Below are 18,029 nucleotides of genomic sequence, written 5' to 3' on the forward strand. Positions count from 1 at the left end.
ACGGGCGATACAGGGGACGGAGCAGCGTGACGTCATGGCTCCGCCCCTCGTGACATCACAGCCCGTCCCCTTAATGCAAGTCTATGGCAGGGGGCGTGACGACCGCCACGCCCCCTCCCATAGACTTGTATTGAAAGGGGCGGGTCGTGACATCACAAGGGGCGGAGCCGTGACATAACAATGCTCCGGCCCCTGTATTGCCCGTCATTACGTGCAGAGCGAACTCGCTCTGTGCTGTAATGATAGCGCAGTGCCGCAGCGGGGATCCCCAGCAGCGGGACCGCGGCGATCTGACATCTTATCCACCTATCCTTTGGATAGGGGATAAGATGTCTAGGGGCGGAGTACCCCTTTAAAGTAGATTTCAGGCTTGCAGAATATAACTGTGCTGCTGAACAGTGCTTGAGATTGTGCTGAGATTTTCTGCTGGTAGAAAGAGCTGCTTCCCTCCCATATGGACACAGAGCTAATCATATAGTTGCTTAAAGTGTACCCGTCGTCAACAAAAACTTTTTATATAATGTAGATAATACAATTATATGTATATTTGTAATATACATTGGTTAAAAAATATGTATATTTATGGGTGAAAAAATGCTGTCCCTGCAGCTATTGCCTGTGAAGAGTCCAAATACAGGAAGTGAGGACAGGACAAGCAGGGCTCTGTGCAGGCTCCTGGCTTGTCAATCATCCTCATGTGTGAGCCCGTAGCATGTCACAGAGCCTCACTGCACAGAGCCCTGCTTGTCCTCAGAGTGCAGAGCCCTGCTTGTCCACCCTCACTTCCTGTATTTGGACTCCTCATAGAGACGCACAGGCAATAGCTGTAGGGACAAAAATATACATATTTTTTTAACCAAGGTATATTACAAAATACACATATAAAATACACATATAAAACGTTTTTGTTGATGACAGGTACACTTTAAGAGACGGCACATTAAAACTATGGTAAAAATGAAAACCTGTTTTACAGGAAGATGTATATTCTTTGAATACGGTAGTTTTTTTTTAACTTTTTTATTTTAAGTTTATAACAGATGAAGGTGAGGGCCTTCTCCATCTACAAGATCCACCTCTTATGGCTAAAAAAACACAAAAACAAAACCATAGAAAGCTGTCATATCTGCTTTAATGTAAAAACAGATTTGCCAACTATAAAGAAAACCTTAATAAACAAACAAGGGTTAAGACATAATGTGCAAGACTTGTTTTTAAGACTAAGTAGTACAAAAATATATTAGCTAAAAACAGGAAATCCTTGTCAGCACAATGCAACTAATAGTTTTTATAGTTAACTATAAATTCTCCCATTACACCATACAAATTTCAGGAAAAAGGAGAATTTTTTACACTTTAGAATTGTTTACCACAATTCATCTTTATAGAACATACTAAATGAAAGCTTGACTGATCCTCTAGCTTTGTTCTTTATAAATTATTAACATGCACAATATAAGGCGTGTGATGGAATTTAGTAAATGTAAGCATATAAATATCTGATCTGTTGAATCGTACTACAATAGGCCTCATTTATCAAAACTGGCATACATTTCAGATTGGCTAAATACTTATTCAACTGACAGCTTTCTTTCCCAATCACCACATACCCATGCACGCTCAGCTGAGTGTGGTCTGGATCAGAAAAGGGGTGTGGGCAGCTGGCCAACACCACTGGGAACTCAACTGAGAATAAAAGAATCAGGTATGTTGTAATCCTCTTACTCTGGAATCGGCAGGTTTGGACATCATTGATCTAATGTATATGTAATGTAATGACTTTACATTAAGACTGTTGGCCACAGAAAAGAATTAGCACACAGCATTAATTTTTCCATAGTAGCTTAAAAAATTTAAGCAGAGCTCTAATTGCCTACGACAAGCAAAAATGACAGTCTTACTATTAAATTTTTTGATAAATGCGGCCAATGGTTTTCAATCCATAACTGCCTTCACCATCTGATCAACTGTGCCACCAATATGAAGAGTTCATGAAACACCATACTTTACTAGTGTTTCCTTCAAAGTCAGAATAAATATATTTAAATAAAAAAAATTAAAAATAAAAAGAACCCAACTATTTACTCATAACAAAAGAGCCTAAAATTGCACTTACTGTACATTACCAGTTTAAATTCTATACTAGAATATAAATGTAAAAAAAGCACAAAGAAGCCAACTGTACAGCATGGCAGAGAAGAAGTGTCTGATCAAACTATGTGATCGGTCGCAATTTCATACGAACACATAAAACACATAGTGGTCTAAATAAACTACTTCTCTCACCACATATGTATTAACTATGCAGTTAGTCTGATTTCAGCCATAAATCCTTCATTTCAGCAGCAAATAAGCTGATCATGACATATGCATGCAGTGTAGGAATATAGGGGGAGATTTATCAAAACCTGTGCAGAGGAAAAGTTGCTGAGCTGCCCATAGCAACCAATCAGATTGCTTCTTTCATTTTTAAAGAGGCCTGTGAAAAATAAAAGAAGCAATCTGATTTGTTGCTATGGTCAACTGCAATGCTCTTCCTCTAGACATTTTTTGATAAATCTCCCCCATATTGTGTACTCAATATAGGCAATATCACCGACAATGCATAGTATAAAGGCAGGTGTGAGGAAAAAGCAAAACCAGCGCAGACTAATGCAGAAGGTGCGGTTTATTCAGTATTGCACACAGAACACAGGATGAACATGGCAGTGACGCGTTTCTGCCGGCGGCACCCGGCCTTACTCATACATACGCTGAGCGTGGTTTGTCTTACCTTTGTATGAGTAAGGCTGGGTGTCGCCGGCCGAAACGCGTCACTGCCATGTTCGTCCTGTGTGCAATACTGAATAAACCGCACCTTCTGCATTAGTCTGCGCTGGTTTTGCTTTTTCCTCACACCTCAATTAAAGGTGAAAGTCTGCACCTGTCCGTGCCGCAGCTGGTCTACGCCGGGTGAGCTGACCTCCACTTCTCTATAGTATAAAGGCACTATCTAACCCATGACACCTAAACATTAATATGATGTCTTCAGTTCTTATCCTCCTGGATTTGACTGGTAGTTGTCTCCCTATACATACATGAATAAAGACCTGTCAGTCAAGTTCAGCAAGACAGGGAGAAACAGTAAGGAGCTGGCCCCCTTGACTTTATACAAAGTTCCCGACTTTGATTTATAGTGCACTGTAGAGATGGAGACCATTCCGGTTTCATGTTGCCCATGGTTGGTCAGCATGAAACAGCTGGCAGGTTCCCTTTAAAGCCGAGTTGCAGGTACGGTCTCAATTATTACTTTTAAGTCACTAGCTATTGGCAGGGTATACCAGCTACTGATATTCATTTAGGGCACTGCTATGATCAATATCGTCAGATTAACTGCATTTTCAAAATAGATTCTAGATAGTGTGAAATTCACCTTTACCATGCTTTACACTGCAGCTTGGTGGCTCATATTGGACAAGGTTTAGGCACAAGCTACATCAGCGCCAATTTCTATTACTGCAATAAAAAATTTTTTTTTTTATCATTGGAATAAGTTAATGATAAGAAACAGATTATCATGTAATCCCCCTCACTAGAGAGTATGCTAGAAGTCTACTTTAAGTTCTAAAGGTGAAGGGAATTTTTCAGTGGCATAAAGATTTACAATAGATAAGTGCTCTGCAGGGGTTTCTTTCAGGAAGCAGATATTTAAAAACCTTCAATACAGAGATCAGTGTCAGGGTCACTTAATGCATAAGGGTCACTCAATTCAATGTCGCGGGATGCAGAAAGAACATGTAGTGGATATTAGACAGAATCAAGCTCCCTATTAAGACGCATGTGTCTTCTAGATTAATTATTGTGCTAATAATGGAATTGACTCTAAAACCTTTATAGAGGATGACTTCAATATCATGAACTGGCGAGTACATTTCTCCCAAAACTTTGGTCTCCAAAAGTCACTTGGCAAAGTGCACTTGACCGCGTTCTTAGAAAACACCTATGCTGCAGAGAGAATCAGTCCCTGTATGCAGACTGGTGCCCAAGCTGTCTGTCATCATACGTGCTGTATCTTTTCACATGAATACGACGAACACGATCTCGAAGTTCAAAACCCTCATCATCTTCACTGTGTGATGCTTGGCTGCGTGTGCGGCTGGTGGCTTCAAGTAGAGAGTTGTCTGGGACTCTGGGGGTCTCATAGAGCAGAACGTTCAGGGTTTCTTCATAAATCCTTGCTTCGGGAAATTCAACCTGGGAGAGAAACACATTGCTGGTCTTATTTACTGCACATAGTCTAGTTCATATTCACTGTTTGCACACTGTAAGATTTAAAGGAATTTCAGAATAAAATAGCATTTCCCATTGAGCATTGCCTGGTAGATGCTATGCCACAGTTGAATCTCCTCAAAGAGAAACAGTATGCCCCAGAGGACTGTAAAAAAACTAAACAAAAAAACACAAAAAAATAAACTTTTCAGGTATATTCATATGTACAGTATATGCAGCAGATTTCACACTGGATTTTATGCACAGAACAATGTATGTATATTTATGATAGAAAAAAAAAACCCTGGATTTTATGTTGTTCAACTATTAATTTTGATACATTTTTAATTAGCATAAATCTGGAGTCACTTTAGAAAACTGGGGTAACAAGTAAAATATAACTTTTTATGAGCTACCTTAAAAACAACATGTAATGACAGTACCACTACTCTGATAATTCATTCATCATTTTTACTGCACAAAAATAATATGGCAGGAGAGTGATCACCCACCCACAACTCCATATGTACTGTAATAGCACTCATAACAGTTTACATTTATCAAAATGTGCTGAGAATAGCAAAATAAAATTGTCACAGCACATATGTACAAAAATAGCAAAATCAACAGTGGGACCCCTAAGGGCGGGAGAGGAACACTCGCTCATAAAACATCCAGGAGACAGCATATATGGATATCTGGCCCTAGACCATCTCAATTGTCCCTAAGCAATCAGTTGTGGAGTCCCTGCAATATACTTCCCCCCCCCACCGTGTGGTGTGTAACTGGGTATGTGTGTGGTATGTAACCTAACCTAAAGGGTGACTGCCATGCAACAGGACCCTGAATACTACTCTACAAAGACCCTCATGTAAACAGTGAGTAAGAATATAACCAGACAGAGCTTAATAAAATGCAGTGTAATGGATAAAAAAGTGAAACAGTGCAAACACAACACTATCAAACCTTATCTCCTACACAGCATTTCACCAATTTTGGCTCATCAGGGACACTGACAATGGCGTTCAAATCAGCAATGGCAGAGAACATATTGACATGCGGCATATTTATGCTCTGAAACGTGCCCCTCAAGTTTAAACTCTAAGCTTCCTTACCAATCAGCCTACTAGACTAGCGCTACCAATATCCATTAATTGTGTACTTATACTTTATCAAATCTTTGTCTTTGGGATCTGCATTATTTATATCTGCCCTGTGCAGGCAACATGGTTCGGGCCTTCAGCGGGGTGCTGTGATTATTCTGACAAGGGTTTAGCTTGCCAGGGACACACTGACATGGTAACTGGATTTAGAAATGGCTACTCCCAGCCCTATGCCCTATGAGGTACACTGGATAGTGTGGCACCTCCTTGAGGGGTGGATATTGTAGGATGCTACACTAGGGAAGGCGCAGGGAGCTGTATTATGAGGAGTGTGATGTTTCCCTCTGGAAGGGTACTGCACAATTGTTCAGCTGTGTATAGCAGGCTGATTTAGTAAAGAAGCTTGAAGATCTCCTCAAAGGGGTACTTCGCCACTAGACATGTTAGCCCCTATCCAAAGGATAGGGAATAAGATGTCTGATTGCGGGGGTCCCGCCGCTGGGAACCCCCGCAATCTTTCCTGCAGCACCCCCTGTCATCTGGTGCACTGAGTGAAGCGGGCCGTGGCGTCACGAGCCTCCTGCCCCTGCATGGCCAGTCATCAGGCACGGAGCGAAGTTGACCAACTGGGTGCAACTACCTATTGTCAGTCTCCCTGATAATCCAAAATTGGTAAGACAATGCATAGCGGATAAGGTTTTATAGTGTCAGGTTTGCAGTGTTGCACTTTTTTTCTATCCCCTACACTACATTTGATTAATTTATTGCTATTGATAACGACACTTAAGGGGGTTAATCACTTACAACAGTGGGGTCACCGTTCTCTGTCAAGGACTGTAAGTGCACAGCTGCTGATAGCAGCCGTCACTTACAATCTTTGAAGAGAGAGCTGCTCCTGCACTTGTCTTATGGTCGGAATGCCGCTCAAGACGTAAATGCATGTCCCGGTGCCTTAAGTATCAGGGCAACAGAATGTACATTTATGTCAAATGTCCTTAAGGTGTTAAGCCAGTTCCAGGCTGTACACAGTTTTCTATAAATTCCAGCAAACCCCTTTAAATAAAGCAAATCATGTTTGTCCATGTCTGGATAAACAAATTGTATATTCCAGTCACTGTGGATGAGGTGTTTCCATACCTTTGTTTGCTTCTTCTCAGTGGCATAAACAATGGAGGTGCAGCAGACCTCTGCCAGCTTCCGTCCCTGACCGTAGAAAGACCAGCAGCAGATCTCATCTCCAATCACATCCTTCATAAATAAGACCCGGCCATTGAAGCGGAGAGAAAGCTTATCAAACAACTCTATGTTTTTCAGAAGGTTGTCATCAGAGTTGCTATAATAGTCACATTCATTAAAAAAGAAGAAAATTAAAATATGGTATTAATAAAGACCTACTAGCTTATTCCGTACCTACACTAAGATTAGTCACAGCTGCAGATGTTTTGCATTGCTTAAGTTAAAGGTCATTTATATCCTAAATTCCAGTTTTGTTGATTTTTTTTTTTTTGCTGCAGTTTTTAACTAAATGGGTAAAAATGATTATTGCTCCTAGATGCAATATTATGAAAATTAACAAAAATAGAACAAAAACCAGCATGGGTGAATCAGTCATTAAAATGTGCAAGCAGAAAACACACACACACACACACACACACACATATATATTTTGTTTGCCTTTGGTCTTTCGGGCCTCTGACCAAGGCCTTGAGAACTGGGTGCACTCTGTCAACAATATTGATATTGACTGTTCTGCTATTGATAGTTCTGTTTTTCGAATAAAATACATTTTGAAAAATAAATCTATCTATCTACATACAACCATCGCAGAAAACTAATCAACATTCCTCAACATACAATATCCCTTTAGAACAGAGTATTCCAGTTTCTGAAATGCATAAATCAGCAAATTTCACTCATTCATTAGATGAACCCATTTGGGTACGTTCACATGTGCATACTTTTGCTGTAGATTTGCCGTAGCAGATTTTGCTACCCATTTAAGTCAAAGGGCAGTAAAAATACGCACATGTGAAAGTACCCTTAGGCAGATTTTATTTTTACTAATGTATAATAATCAGCCATAACAAAATATTGTGCAGGTCCACCTGGTGCCACCAAAACTGTTCTAACCTGTCAAGGCATGGACTCTTGTAAGCTTCCTGGTGGACCTTCATGAAAGACCCCATACCTGCTGCTTTGGCAATGCTCTGGCACTAGTTTAGCTTAAAGGTTATTGCTGAACAGTGAATATGCAGATTTAATGCAAGTAAATGAACAAAATGTAAAGTAGTAATTCACCTGGTGTATGAATATTTGTTGTTGCTTCTGTTATACAAGAGCTTGACCACAGGCTGTTGGGAAACACAAAAACATAACATATTAACCTTAAGACAGACTGTGAACTATGACTATGTTATGATGAAGAAAGTCAGTCACCTGTAGACATCATGCTCTCCAATATGATTGTATGTAAGCAGAGAATAGGTCAAGGATTCACAAACCAGAGATTGCGATGCAGATAGTTATTATTGTATTTGCAGATGTGTACAGACTACAGCACCAACAAAACAGGCAACCAACGCCAACACTATGAATACCTCTTCATTAGCAAAAGCAGATATTTTTGTGTAACTTGTGTTGTACCAGGGATTACATATATTTAGAGCATACCTCTGATTTTAAAGTTACTTTTTTGGATAATCTGTCAAGTTCACATGTAGCACTATTTCTGACCATTACATCACTTGTATATGCAGTGGCGGACTGGCAACACTCAGGGCCCCAAATAAGGCAAGGACCCCCTCTGAGACCCCATCCCAGGTCACATGTCTGCCCCGTTCCTATTGTACCCAAATTCCTTCTCATGCCCCCCCCCCCCCCCCCCTACACAAATATATAATCTTAACATAGCTAAAGATAATTTTCCATGACCAATAACACCAGTTTACAAGGTGGAATATTATCACCATCCATATTACCATCATACTGTTACTGACAAAATCCTCTACACTGAGACCAATAATACCAGTATGTATGGAACAAATTATACACCACACAAATAATACCACCAAACTGTTACTGAGTAAAAACCACTATACACAGAGCAACAATACAATACAAGTACCAAATAATACCAGTGCACAATACAAGGACCAAATAATACCGGCACATTATGAATACACTATAAATCACAGTCACTGACTAATGCACCATACTGTATTGAATAAAACCACTATACACAGATCAGTATTCCCGCATACAGTTCCCATATAGTGGTACATACCAGCTTTATACAAAATCTGCAGACTATATAAGTGTTTATATACAGTGACCATACAGAGGTAGATACCAGCTGTACACAGTATCTGTATACCATATAAAGTGATTATAGTTACATTTAGAAAATCACAGGCGACATCTTCTCTGATCACAGTAGTTTTCGTTCTTTCTTCTCTGTCCGGCTCAGACCACAATGACAACTTCTTCCAGCCAAAACACATCTCTTTAGCAATTTTTTTCCAATGGCCTCCCCATCTCTATAAAATCTCCCCATCTATAGGTCCTCAAACTGTAATAATGCCCCCCTTGGTGTCCTACACAGTCAAGTCCCATTAACTAGTTATATCCCCCACAGTAGGCAGGTACTTCTCCCATTAGGCAAGTATTGTATGTCCAACAGAACATAGATAGTTCCCTTATTAGGTAGTCCCCACCTCCAAACACACACCCGGTAGGTAAATATGTACGAAGTCACGCAGATAGGTATGTATGTATGTAGGTAGGACCTGACTGAAGGACCTCCATTGACTTGTATTGGCTTTTTTGCAGACACAGAACAAAGCTGAGATGGTTTTAATATTTAAAAACAGTATGACAAGAGATTGGGGGGGCTATTAATCTGCTTGTACTATTAACCCCTTCCTGCTACAGGACCTATAAATACGTCCCAGCACCCAACGCGCTCTGGGACGTATACATACGTCCTGCTGATTTCCTGCTCAGGAAAACATCGGCGGGACCCGCCTCTCAATCACAGCCGGGGACCCACCGCAGCTGCCGGGGCCTGGCTGTCAATCACAGCTGGGGTCCCGCCGCAGCTGCCACGATCGTGCCGGTCCCGGCAGCATTAACCCCACAGATGCCGTGATCAATCCTGATCACGGCATCTATGGTGTTGACAGGGGGAGGGTGCTCCCCTGTCACCAACAGCAGCGTCGCGATACAATCACGGGTTGACGTTGGTTGCTATGGCAACAGTAGGCCAGCTGATGGCCTCCTGTCTGCCAGCTACCGAAGCCAGTGAGATCCAGCCAGCTGTAGTGTGTGCAGCTCATCAGGTTATACTGTGCTGCAGTACAAATGTATTGCAGCATAGTATAACCTGTAAAAAGTGAAAAATAAAATAATAAAAAGTATGAAATGTAATTTTTTTTTTTATAAATGCCCCATTCCCAATAAAAGCCCTGTATTATCATAAAGAAACCCACAAATCATATACATACTAGGTATTGCCACATTTGTAATGACGTGTACTATAAAACTATAATGTAAATTATCCTGCACAATGAACACCGTAAAAAAAACTGCATAAAAGCGCAAAATTCGCCAATTTTGGTACAAATAGCAGAATAAAAAAAAGATCAGAAGGTAGCATGTATTGCAAAAATGATACCAATAAAAAGTACAGCTTGTCCCACAAAAAATAAGCCCTCAATCAATGGCATCGGACGAAAAATAAAAAAAAGTGATCACACAAAATGATAACACAAAAAAAAGGGAAAAATTAATTTTGATCAGAAAAGGAAAAAGAACATAAAAAGCTATATGAAATGGGTATCATCATAATCGTACTGACCCACAGAATAAATATAACATCACTTTTACTGCACAGTGAACAGCTTAAAAAAAAAAAAAAAAAAAGACCAAAAATGTTTTCCAGGTTTTTACAATATTTTGGAATTTTGCTGCATGTGTCAACAAAAATGCACCACTTGCATAAAGCACATTATTTTACGAAAAAAAAAACTGTTTCAGAATCGCTCCGCTCAGAAAAAGTGTTCTAAAGCTATTACCATTTAACCCCTTAAGGACTCAGCCCATTTTGGCCTTAAGGACTCAGACAATTAAATTTTTACGTTTTCATTTTTTCCTCCTCGCCTTCTAAAAATCATAACTTTTTTATATTTTCATCCACAGACTAGTATGAGGGCTTGTTTTTTGCGCGACCAGTTGTCCTTTGTAATGACATCACTCATTATATCATAAAATGTATGGCGCAACCAAAAAACACTATTTTTGTGGGGAAATTAAAACGCAATTTTGCTAATTTTGAAAGGTTTCGTTTTCACGCCGTACAATTTATGGTAAAAATGATGTGTGTTCTTTATTCTGAGGGTCAATACGATTAAAATGATACCCATTATTACATACTTTTATATTATTGTTGCGCTTAAAAAAAATCACAAACTTTTTAACCAAATTAGTACGTTTATAATCCCTTTATTTTGATGACCTCTAACTTTTTTATTTTTCCGTATAAGCGGCGGTATGGGGGCTCATTTTTTGCGCCATGATCTGTACTTTTTTGAATACCACATTTGCATATGAAAAACTTTTAATTAATTTTTCATAATTTTTTTTAAAATAAAATGTATTACAAAAGTAGGAATTTTGGACTTTTTTTTTCGTTCACGCCGTTCACCGTACGGGATCATTAACATATTATTTTAATAGTTCGGACATTTACGCACGCGGCGATACCAAATATGTCTATAAAAAATTTTTTTTACGCTTTTTGGGGGTAAAATAGGAAAAAAACGGACGTTTTACTTTTTTATTGGGGGAGGGGATTTTTCACTTTTTTTTTACTTTTACATTTTTTTACATTTTTTTTTACACTTGAATAGTCCCCATAGGGGACTATTCATAGCAATACCATGATTGCTAATACTGATCTGTTCTATGTATAGGACATAGAACAGATCAGTATTATCGGTCATCTTCTGCTCTGGTCTGCTCGATCACAGACCAGAGCAGGAGACGCCGGGAGCTGGACGGAGGCAGGAAAGGGGACCTCCGTGCGGCGTTCTGAATGATCGGATCCCCGCAGCAGCGCTGCGGGCGATCCGATCATTCATTCAAATCACGCACTGCCGCAGATGCTGGGATCTGTATTGATCCCGGCACCTGAGGGGTTAATGGCGGACGACCGCGAGATCGCGGGCGTCGGCCATTGCCGGCGGGTCCCTGGCTGCGATCAGCAGCCGGGATCAGCCGCGCATGACACGGGCATCGCTCCGATGCCCGCGGTTATGCATAGGACGTAAATGTACGTCCTGGTGCGTTAAGTACCACCTCACCAGGACGTACATTTACGTCCTGCGTCCTTAAGGGGTTAAAGAGACACATGTCAAAAATAAATAAATAAATAAGAAAAAAAGAGCCTGGTCATTAAGGTAAAAAATGGGTCCGTCCTTAAAGGGTTAAGGTATGCTACAAATGAGCAGAGTCAAGACAGACACAGTGAGGGACTGAGGCAGGTTCGTTGGCGCCCAAGAACTCCGGTCAAACAACTCTTCTAATATTTAAAGGGTAACTCTCATTAAAAGTTTTGCTATTGCACTCCTTATGGTAAATAAAAAACATTTCTAATTCACTTTGTTTAAAAAAAATGAAGTTTTCTATGTTTTTATTTGTGCTTAAAAAAGCTCAAAAGAACATTTTCCCCCATCTCATACACAGACTTTGGATCGAAGCCCAAACACAGGAAGTGCAGCCTGGAGTGCTGAGGGGGGGGGGTCCAGTCTCATCCAATCATAGCTCCTCTCACACTTAACTGCCATATGCTGTTGGTTGGACACACCCCCCTCAGCACTCCAGGCTGCACTTCCTGTGCTTGGGCTTTGGTCCTAAGTCTGTGTATAAGATGCGGGAAAATGTTCTCTTGAGTTTTTTTTAAGCACAAATAAAACATAGAAAATTTCATTTTTTGTAAACAAAGTATATTAAAATTCGTTTTAATGAGAGTGCCCATTTAAAGATTCAGTGAAAGCATTCCATTGTCATACCCCCAGTAAAATAAGCTAGCTGGCGCAATATTATTCTAAAAGTCATTGTAGTTTCTGGCGCCATTAAATGTAAAAAATAAGACTAAGAATAATCGTGCATTACGATGCCTGAAAGCAGAAGCAGCCTGGTCTGTGCTGACATTAACAATGTATCAGTGGAGTATGCACCTTGGCAGATGATTCAATCAGCTTCTCTTCTTCTTTCTGAGACGTGATGATAGGGATATTACATACAGCTTCGTATGACTCAGTCTTATCCTAACAGAAAGAAAAATGGAGACAATTAGAAGAGAAAATCTGTTACATTGTTTGCAGTCGTGTCTGTCCCACACCCCTATGATGTCCTGGACTATAAAGGAACAGAAATAGGTTTGATCAAATGTATCACAGCCTGCTGGGAACAGCTGGTGCCCTATGATGACATTTTCTATGAATAAAATTCTATGGTGAACATTTCCAAAAGTTTCATGGATTTGGAAGAGTAACTTAAAAGACAGATTTCCTTCTAATAACAACATAAGCTGGGGTTACATTAGTTAAAACAGACATACATTTTGTGAGGAAAGTAAAATACAAAGCAGAAGCAACTAGGGCTTGAGTGGTGAACCTTTAAAGAGGTACTCAGGTGCTCCAGCATTTTGAACATTTTGTTCAGAACGCTCTAAGCTGGAGGCAGAGATCGGGACATGACGACCGCACCCCCTCCATTCATGTCTATTGGAGGGGGTGTGGCCGTGACATCCCCACCACTGCCGCAGGAACCTGGCGTTTGTTTAGAACGCTGGGTGCTACAGGAGCTTGTGGCAGCAGGACCCCTGCAATCAGACATCTTATGCCCTGTCCTTTCGATAGGTGATAAGATGTCTAGCAGCGGAGTACACCGACAGGTAGGTATATATATCACAAAAAAAACAACAACTTCAGAATCACATACGCATTGCTTACCTGTCTGCCACACCAAAAATCCATATGTTTTGGGGGTCTTAGTGCTGTTCAGTAGTTTCTCAGTACTACAATTCCCAGAATGCACGCTGCCTACTTCCCTCCCCTCAACAATCCTGCCAGCTCCAGGCCCAGACAACTTATTTCCCAGCAAACTGTTGCATAGTGAGGTTGCAGCTCCTGCTATTCCTTCCTGTTCTGCTTGTCGGGCTGAGGGATCATTCATTATGAACCATGCTGTGAGGCTGTGTTCACACTTTGAGTTTTATTATTAGTAGTACTCTTGAGGGACATTTGCAGTACTACTCCTTTTTAGCCACAATTTTCCAAAATTGTGGTATAAACTGCACAATTTTAACATTGCAGCAAAACATGCTATTTGTCTATCAAGATTTCGGTAAGTTTCCATAAGACATGACAAGAACGTGCACAGCACTGCTAATAAAACACAACTCATTTTCCCCTAAATGCCCCAATAAAGATATATGTGTACATGACAGGGAGATGGTGATGTAGGAGGTTATCAGAGGTGATGACGTTACTAGAGCTAAGAGACCAGATCCAGCCAAGCCTCCTGAGACAGCAGAGGATGACGTGTTGTATTGGGAGAAAGAAAAAGCCAAAAACTGGAGACAATACCATATTAAAAGTACACAACTACTTAAAGGGGTTGTCCAGGATTCTAGAAACCTTTCTGTCTTGCAAAAAAAGCACCACTCCTGTCCACAGTGTGTGTGTAGTACTGCCGCCCAGTCCCATTCACTTCAATGGAGCCGAGCTGCAATACCAGACACAACTTGTGGACAGGTGTAGTGCTGTTTATGCAAGAAAGTAGTTTTTTTTTTTTTTTAAATACTGACCATCCCCTTTAACAAATCCGAGCAGGTTTTAAACTTATTTATTTATTTATTTTTTTAAACTGCATACTTTAACACAGAGGATGCCAAAATTTGCAGATCTCTTTCTGTAAAATTTTCTCATGGTACTATTTAGCTTTTTCACAGTGTCAGCCGCTGGATAACTTGACATGTTTATTAACCAATAACATACAGTGCTGCAGAACGTTTGCAGTCCATGGTAAATATATCCTAGGCAGGCAAATGCCACACAATGTGCTGCATGGTATTTCAAGTGCTGTTCCCATACACAGGAAGAAAACAAGAAGGAACAGTGGCCATACAGAAGGTAAACTGGGAGGGCCTTGGAAGGAGCATCTAGATGTCATGTATTGACACTTGACATTTTCGATGTCCGAGAAACTCAGTGGCATGCTCTGTTGTACATGTGATGAATTCAACACCTTTGCACTAGAAAATTATATATATAATTTAATGTGTTTGAGAGGGGCACATAGGCAGCGATGTGGAAATCTTATTGCGACATGCAGTTCCGGGCAGGCAAATTTTTCATACCTTTAGCCCTGCAAGCAGGGCTGGACCGATTTTATTACGGTGGCGCTCAGGGTGAATGGAGTGGGCTCCTGACTTGAGCCCGCACCATACCAGGTGGTGCCCAGCTGATTTCAGTAGCTGGGGGCTGCCGCTAATAGCCGGCATGCGGCTATCGCGGGTGGCTATTAACCCTTTAGATTGCCGCTGTAAAAGTTGACAGCAGCGTCTAAAGGGACCTTTTAACCATCCCTGGTGGTCTAGTGGGTGGAAGGCGATCCACTGCGGAGGTTGACTGAGGGCTTACCTCTCATCCATGGCTACTATGGATTTGTATTTGATTGACCAAATGAGCACAGATCACACAGATCAATGGAGTTCAATAGAACTGCATTGATCTGTATGAGGATTCTAATGATTCCTCCTAAAAGTCCCCTAAGGGGACTAGTAAAGTGTAAAATATAAAAATAAATGTATTTGGTAATGGCACTTGTGTAATTGCCTGAACTATTAAAATATAACTATATATATCTCTATCTCATATGGGGGTAACATAAAAAAATACCAAACCACAGAATTGCCTTTTTTTTTATGTTTATAACATCATATCCCAGAAAAAATTTAGTGAAAAGTAATCAAAAAGTCAGATCAATACCTAAATGGTTCCAATACAAACACCAGATTACAACTGAAAAAAAAATTAGCTCTCATACAGCCCAGAATACGGGGAAAAAAATGTTATAGGGGGTCCGAAATGTTTTTTATTTAAAAGTTTCGATTTTTTTTTTAATTTATAAAACAAATTTGGTATTGCTGTAATCAGGCCAACCTAAAGTATCAAAAGAACATGTAAGTTTGACCACAAGGTTAATGGCGTAAAAAAAGAAAAACCCAAAATTAGCATTTTTGTTTTCAATTTCACCTCACAAATTATTATTTTTTTTAATAAAAAACGAAATAAAAAGCTTATTTACAATTTTGGTAGAAATTATTTTGTGTACCAGGACAAGTGGATTTCCATGAGGGACAAGTAGATTGTGTTCCTTTGAGTCCCTTGGACAAGTAGGTTTTTGTTTTTTATAAAAAAAAATGAGGCAGGTCGCCATGAGTCTATCCCAAAAGCCGCATGTGGCCAGGATTTCCATTCCATATCGCCACACACCTCCTCCTACAGCATGTGACTGACAACTTCTTAGCTGCTCGAAATTACAATGAATAAGGGGAAGAGAGAAAACAGCACAGATCACATGCAGCAGGAGGCAAGCAGCAATAGTGATGGGATTCCTGGGTTCTTCTGGCATATAGGATAACCCTGTGCAGCCATATGAAACTAGGGATTTGTGCCCCTCTCCTGTCCAGAAGTAAAAATGATGGGGGACATGTATCAAAGATTTTACCCGTTTTGTGTGTATTTTTTTGCGCACGTTTTGGTAGAGCATGTCCTCCAGATGTGGCCTAATCAGGGTACCTTGGAGTGACATCTATAGTACACATGGATTTATTACCTGCGTTCTTTTCCTTTGCACCAAATATTTTGACGCAAGTGCGTCTTTTTCCCCGTAAATATAAGCCAACTTTAACTGCACGTAGCGATCCTTTCTATTTCTGAAGGAAAGTTCTACTAAGGAACCACCAGAATGTTTTAACTTTCCTATCTCAATTCCTCATTTGGTTTGCTTTATATTTTTACTCCTTGGTTATTCCAAAGCACTTTTAAAATAATTTGCATATAGAATATTTGTTTACAGTTCAGTTATTCATTAGATCACTTGTATTTTGTTGTTTTATGATCCAACAATTTAATACATTTACATAGGAAATGTTTGATATCTTACTTATCATTGCACAAGCTCCGTCACATTAAAATAGCTTTGTAATCCATTTAACACTGTAGATCATTCTCCTTTTATTTTTACAATTTGCTGCTTTCCGTTATACTTTCCCCCAGCGCCCGGTAAGATGGTGGCTATCACTGATAGCCAGCCATCTTACCATGTGACCATCTGGGCATGCTGGGAGTTGTAGTTTTGCAACATCTGGAGGGCCACAGTTTGGAGACCACTGTATAATGGTCTCCAATCTGTGCTCTTCCAGATGTTCCAAAATTACAAATCTCAGTATGCCCACTCTGTCGAGGCATGCTGGGAGTTGTAGTTCTGTAACATCTGGAAGACCACAGATTGGAGACCATTATACAGTGGTCTACAAACTGTGGACCTCCAGCTGTTGCAAAACTACAACTCCCAGCATTCCCAGACTGCCCAAGCATGCTGGGAGTTGTAGTTCGTCAAAATCTGACCCTTCAGATATTGCCGAAATACAACTTCCAGCATGTCTGGCCATGCTGGGAATTATAGTTTTGCAACAGCTGGAGGCACACTAGTTGGGAAACATTGTTCGTTTCCTAACTCTTTTTCCCAACCCGTGTGCCTCCAGCTGTGCCTCCAAACTATAACGCCCAGCATGTACTGACAGACCATGCATGCTGGGAATTGAAGTTGTGCAACAGCTGGAGGCACACTGGTTTGGAAACACTAAGTTAAGTAAAAAACGTTCAAGTGTTTTGCAACCAGTGTGCCTTCAGCTGTTGCATAACTACAACCCTCAGCATGCACGGACTGCCAAAGGGCATGCTGGGAGTTGTAGCAGTATGCCTCCAGCTGTTGCATAACTACAAGTTCCAGCATGTCCTTCTGCTGTCACTGCATGCTGAGATTTGAAGTTTTTGCAACAGCTGAAGGCACACTGGTTGTGAAACACTGAGTCTGTTTCCGTGTTTCGCAACCAGTGTGCCTCCAGCTGTTGCAAAACTACAACTCTCAGCATGCACGGACAGCCAAAGGGCATGCTCGGAGTTGTAGTTTTGCAACAGCTGGATGTTTCCCCCCCCCTCCCTCCAATGTGAATGGACAGGGTACACTAACATGGGCAGAGGTTTACAGGGAGTGCTGCAAGATTGAGATGCAGCAAACTCGCTGTCAACCCCCGCCCGTGTGACTATACCCTAAAAACACTACACTACACTTAAATAAAATAAGTAAAAAACACTATATATACACATACCGCTACACAGCCCCCCTCCCCTCCCCAATAAATATGAACAACGTCTGGTACGGCACTGTTTCCAAAATGGAGCCTCCAGCTGTTGCAAAACAACAACTCCCAGTATTGCCGAACAGCCATTGACTGTCCAGGCATGTTGGGAGTTTTGCAACAGCTGGAGGCACCCTGTTTGGGAAACACTGGCATAGAATACCCCTATGCTCACGCCTATGCAAAAC

At 40.7% G+C, this 18,029-nt stretch overlaps 1 protein-coding gene across 2 annotated transcripts in view; it reads right to left on the reverse strand.

Moving 5' to 3' along the window:
• Nucleotides 1-320: 320 nt before the first annotated feature.
• Nucleotides 321-18,029, reverse strand: part of TNFAIP1 (TNF alpha induced protein 1) — a 43,352-nt gene continuing 25,643 nt past the window's right edge. For both annotated transcript variants that reach the window (XM_056558470.1, XM_056558469.1), the window contains exons 4-7: nucleotides 12,587-12,676; nucleotides 7,650-7,702; nucleotides 6,489-6,684; nucleotides 321-4,233 (exon numbers count right to left, since the gene is read on the reverse strand). In XM_056558470.1, the coding sequence (XP_056414445.1) occupies nucleotides 3,997-4,233; nucleotides 6,489-6,684; nucleotides 7,650-7,702; nucleotides 12,587-12,676 (576 nt within the window). In that variant the 3' untranslated portion in view covers nucleotides 321-3,996. The remainder of the gene's footprint in view (nucleotides 4,234-6,488; nucleotides 6,685-7,649; nucleotides 7,703-12,586; nucleotides 12,677-18,029) is intronic.

The sequence above is a fragment of the Hyla sarda genome, chromosome 2 (genome assembly GCF_029499605.1).
Source record: "Hyla sarda isolate aHylSar1 chromosome 2, aHylSar1.hap1, whole genome shotgun sequence".
NCBI classification, from domain to species: Eukaryota; Metazoa; Chordata; class Amphibia; order Anura; family Hylidae; genus Hyla; species Hyla sarda.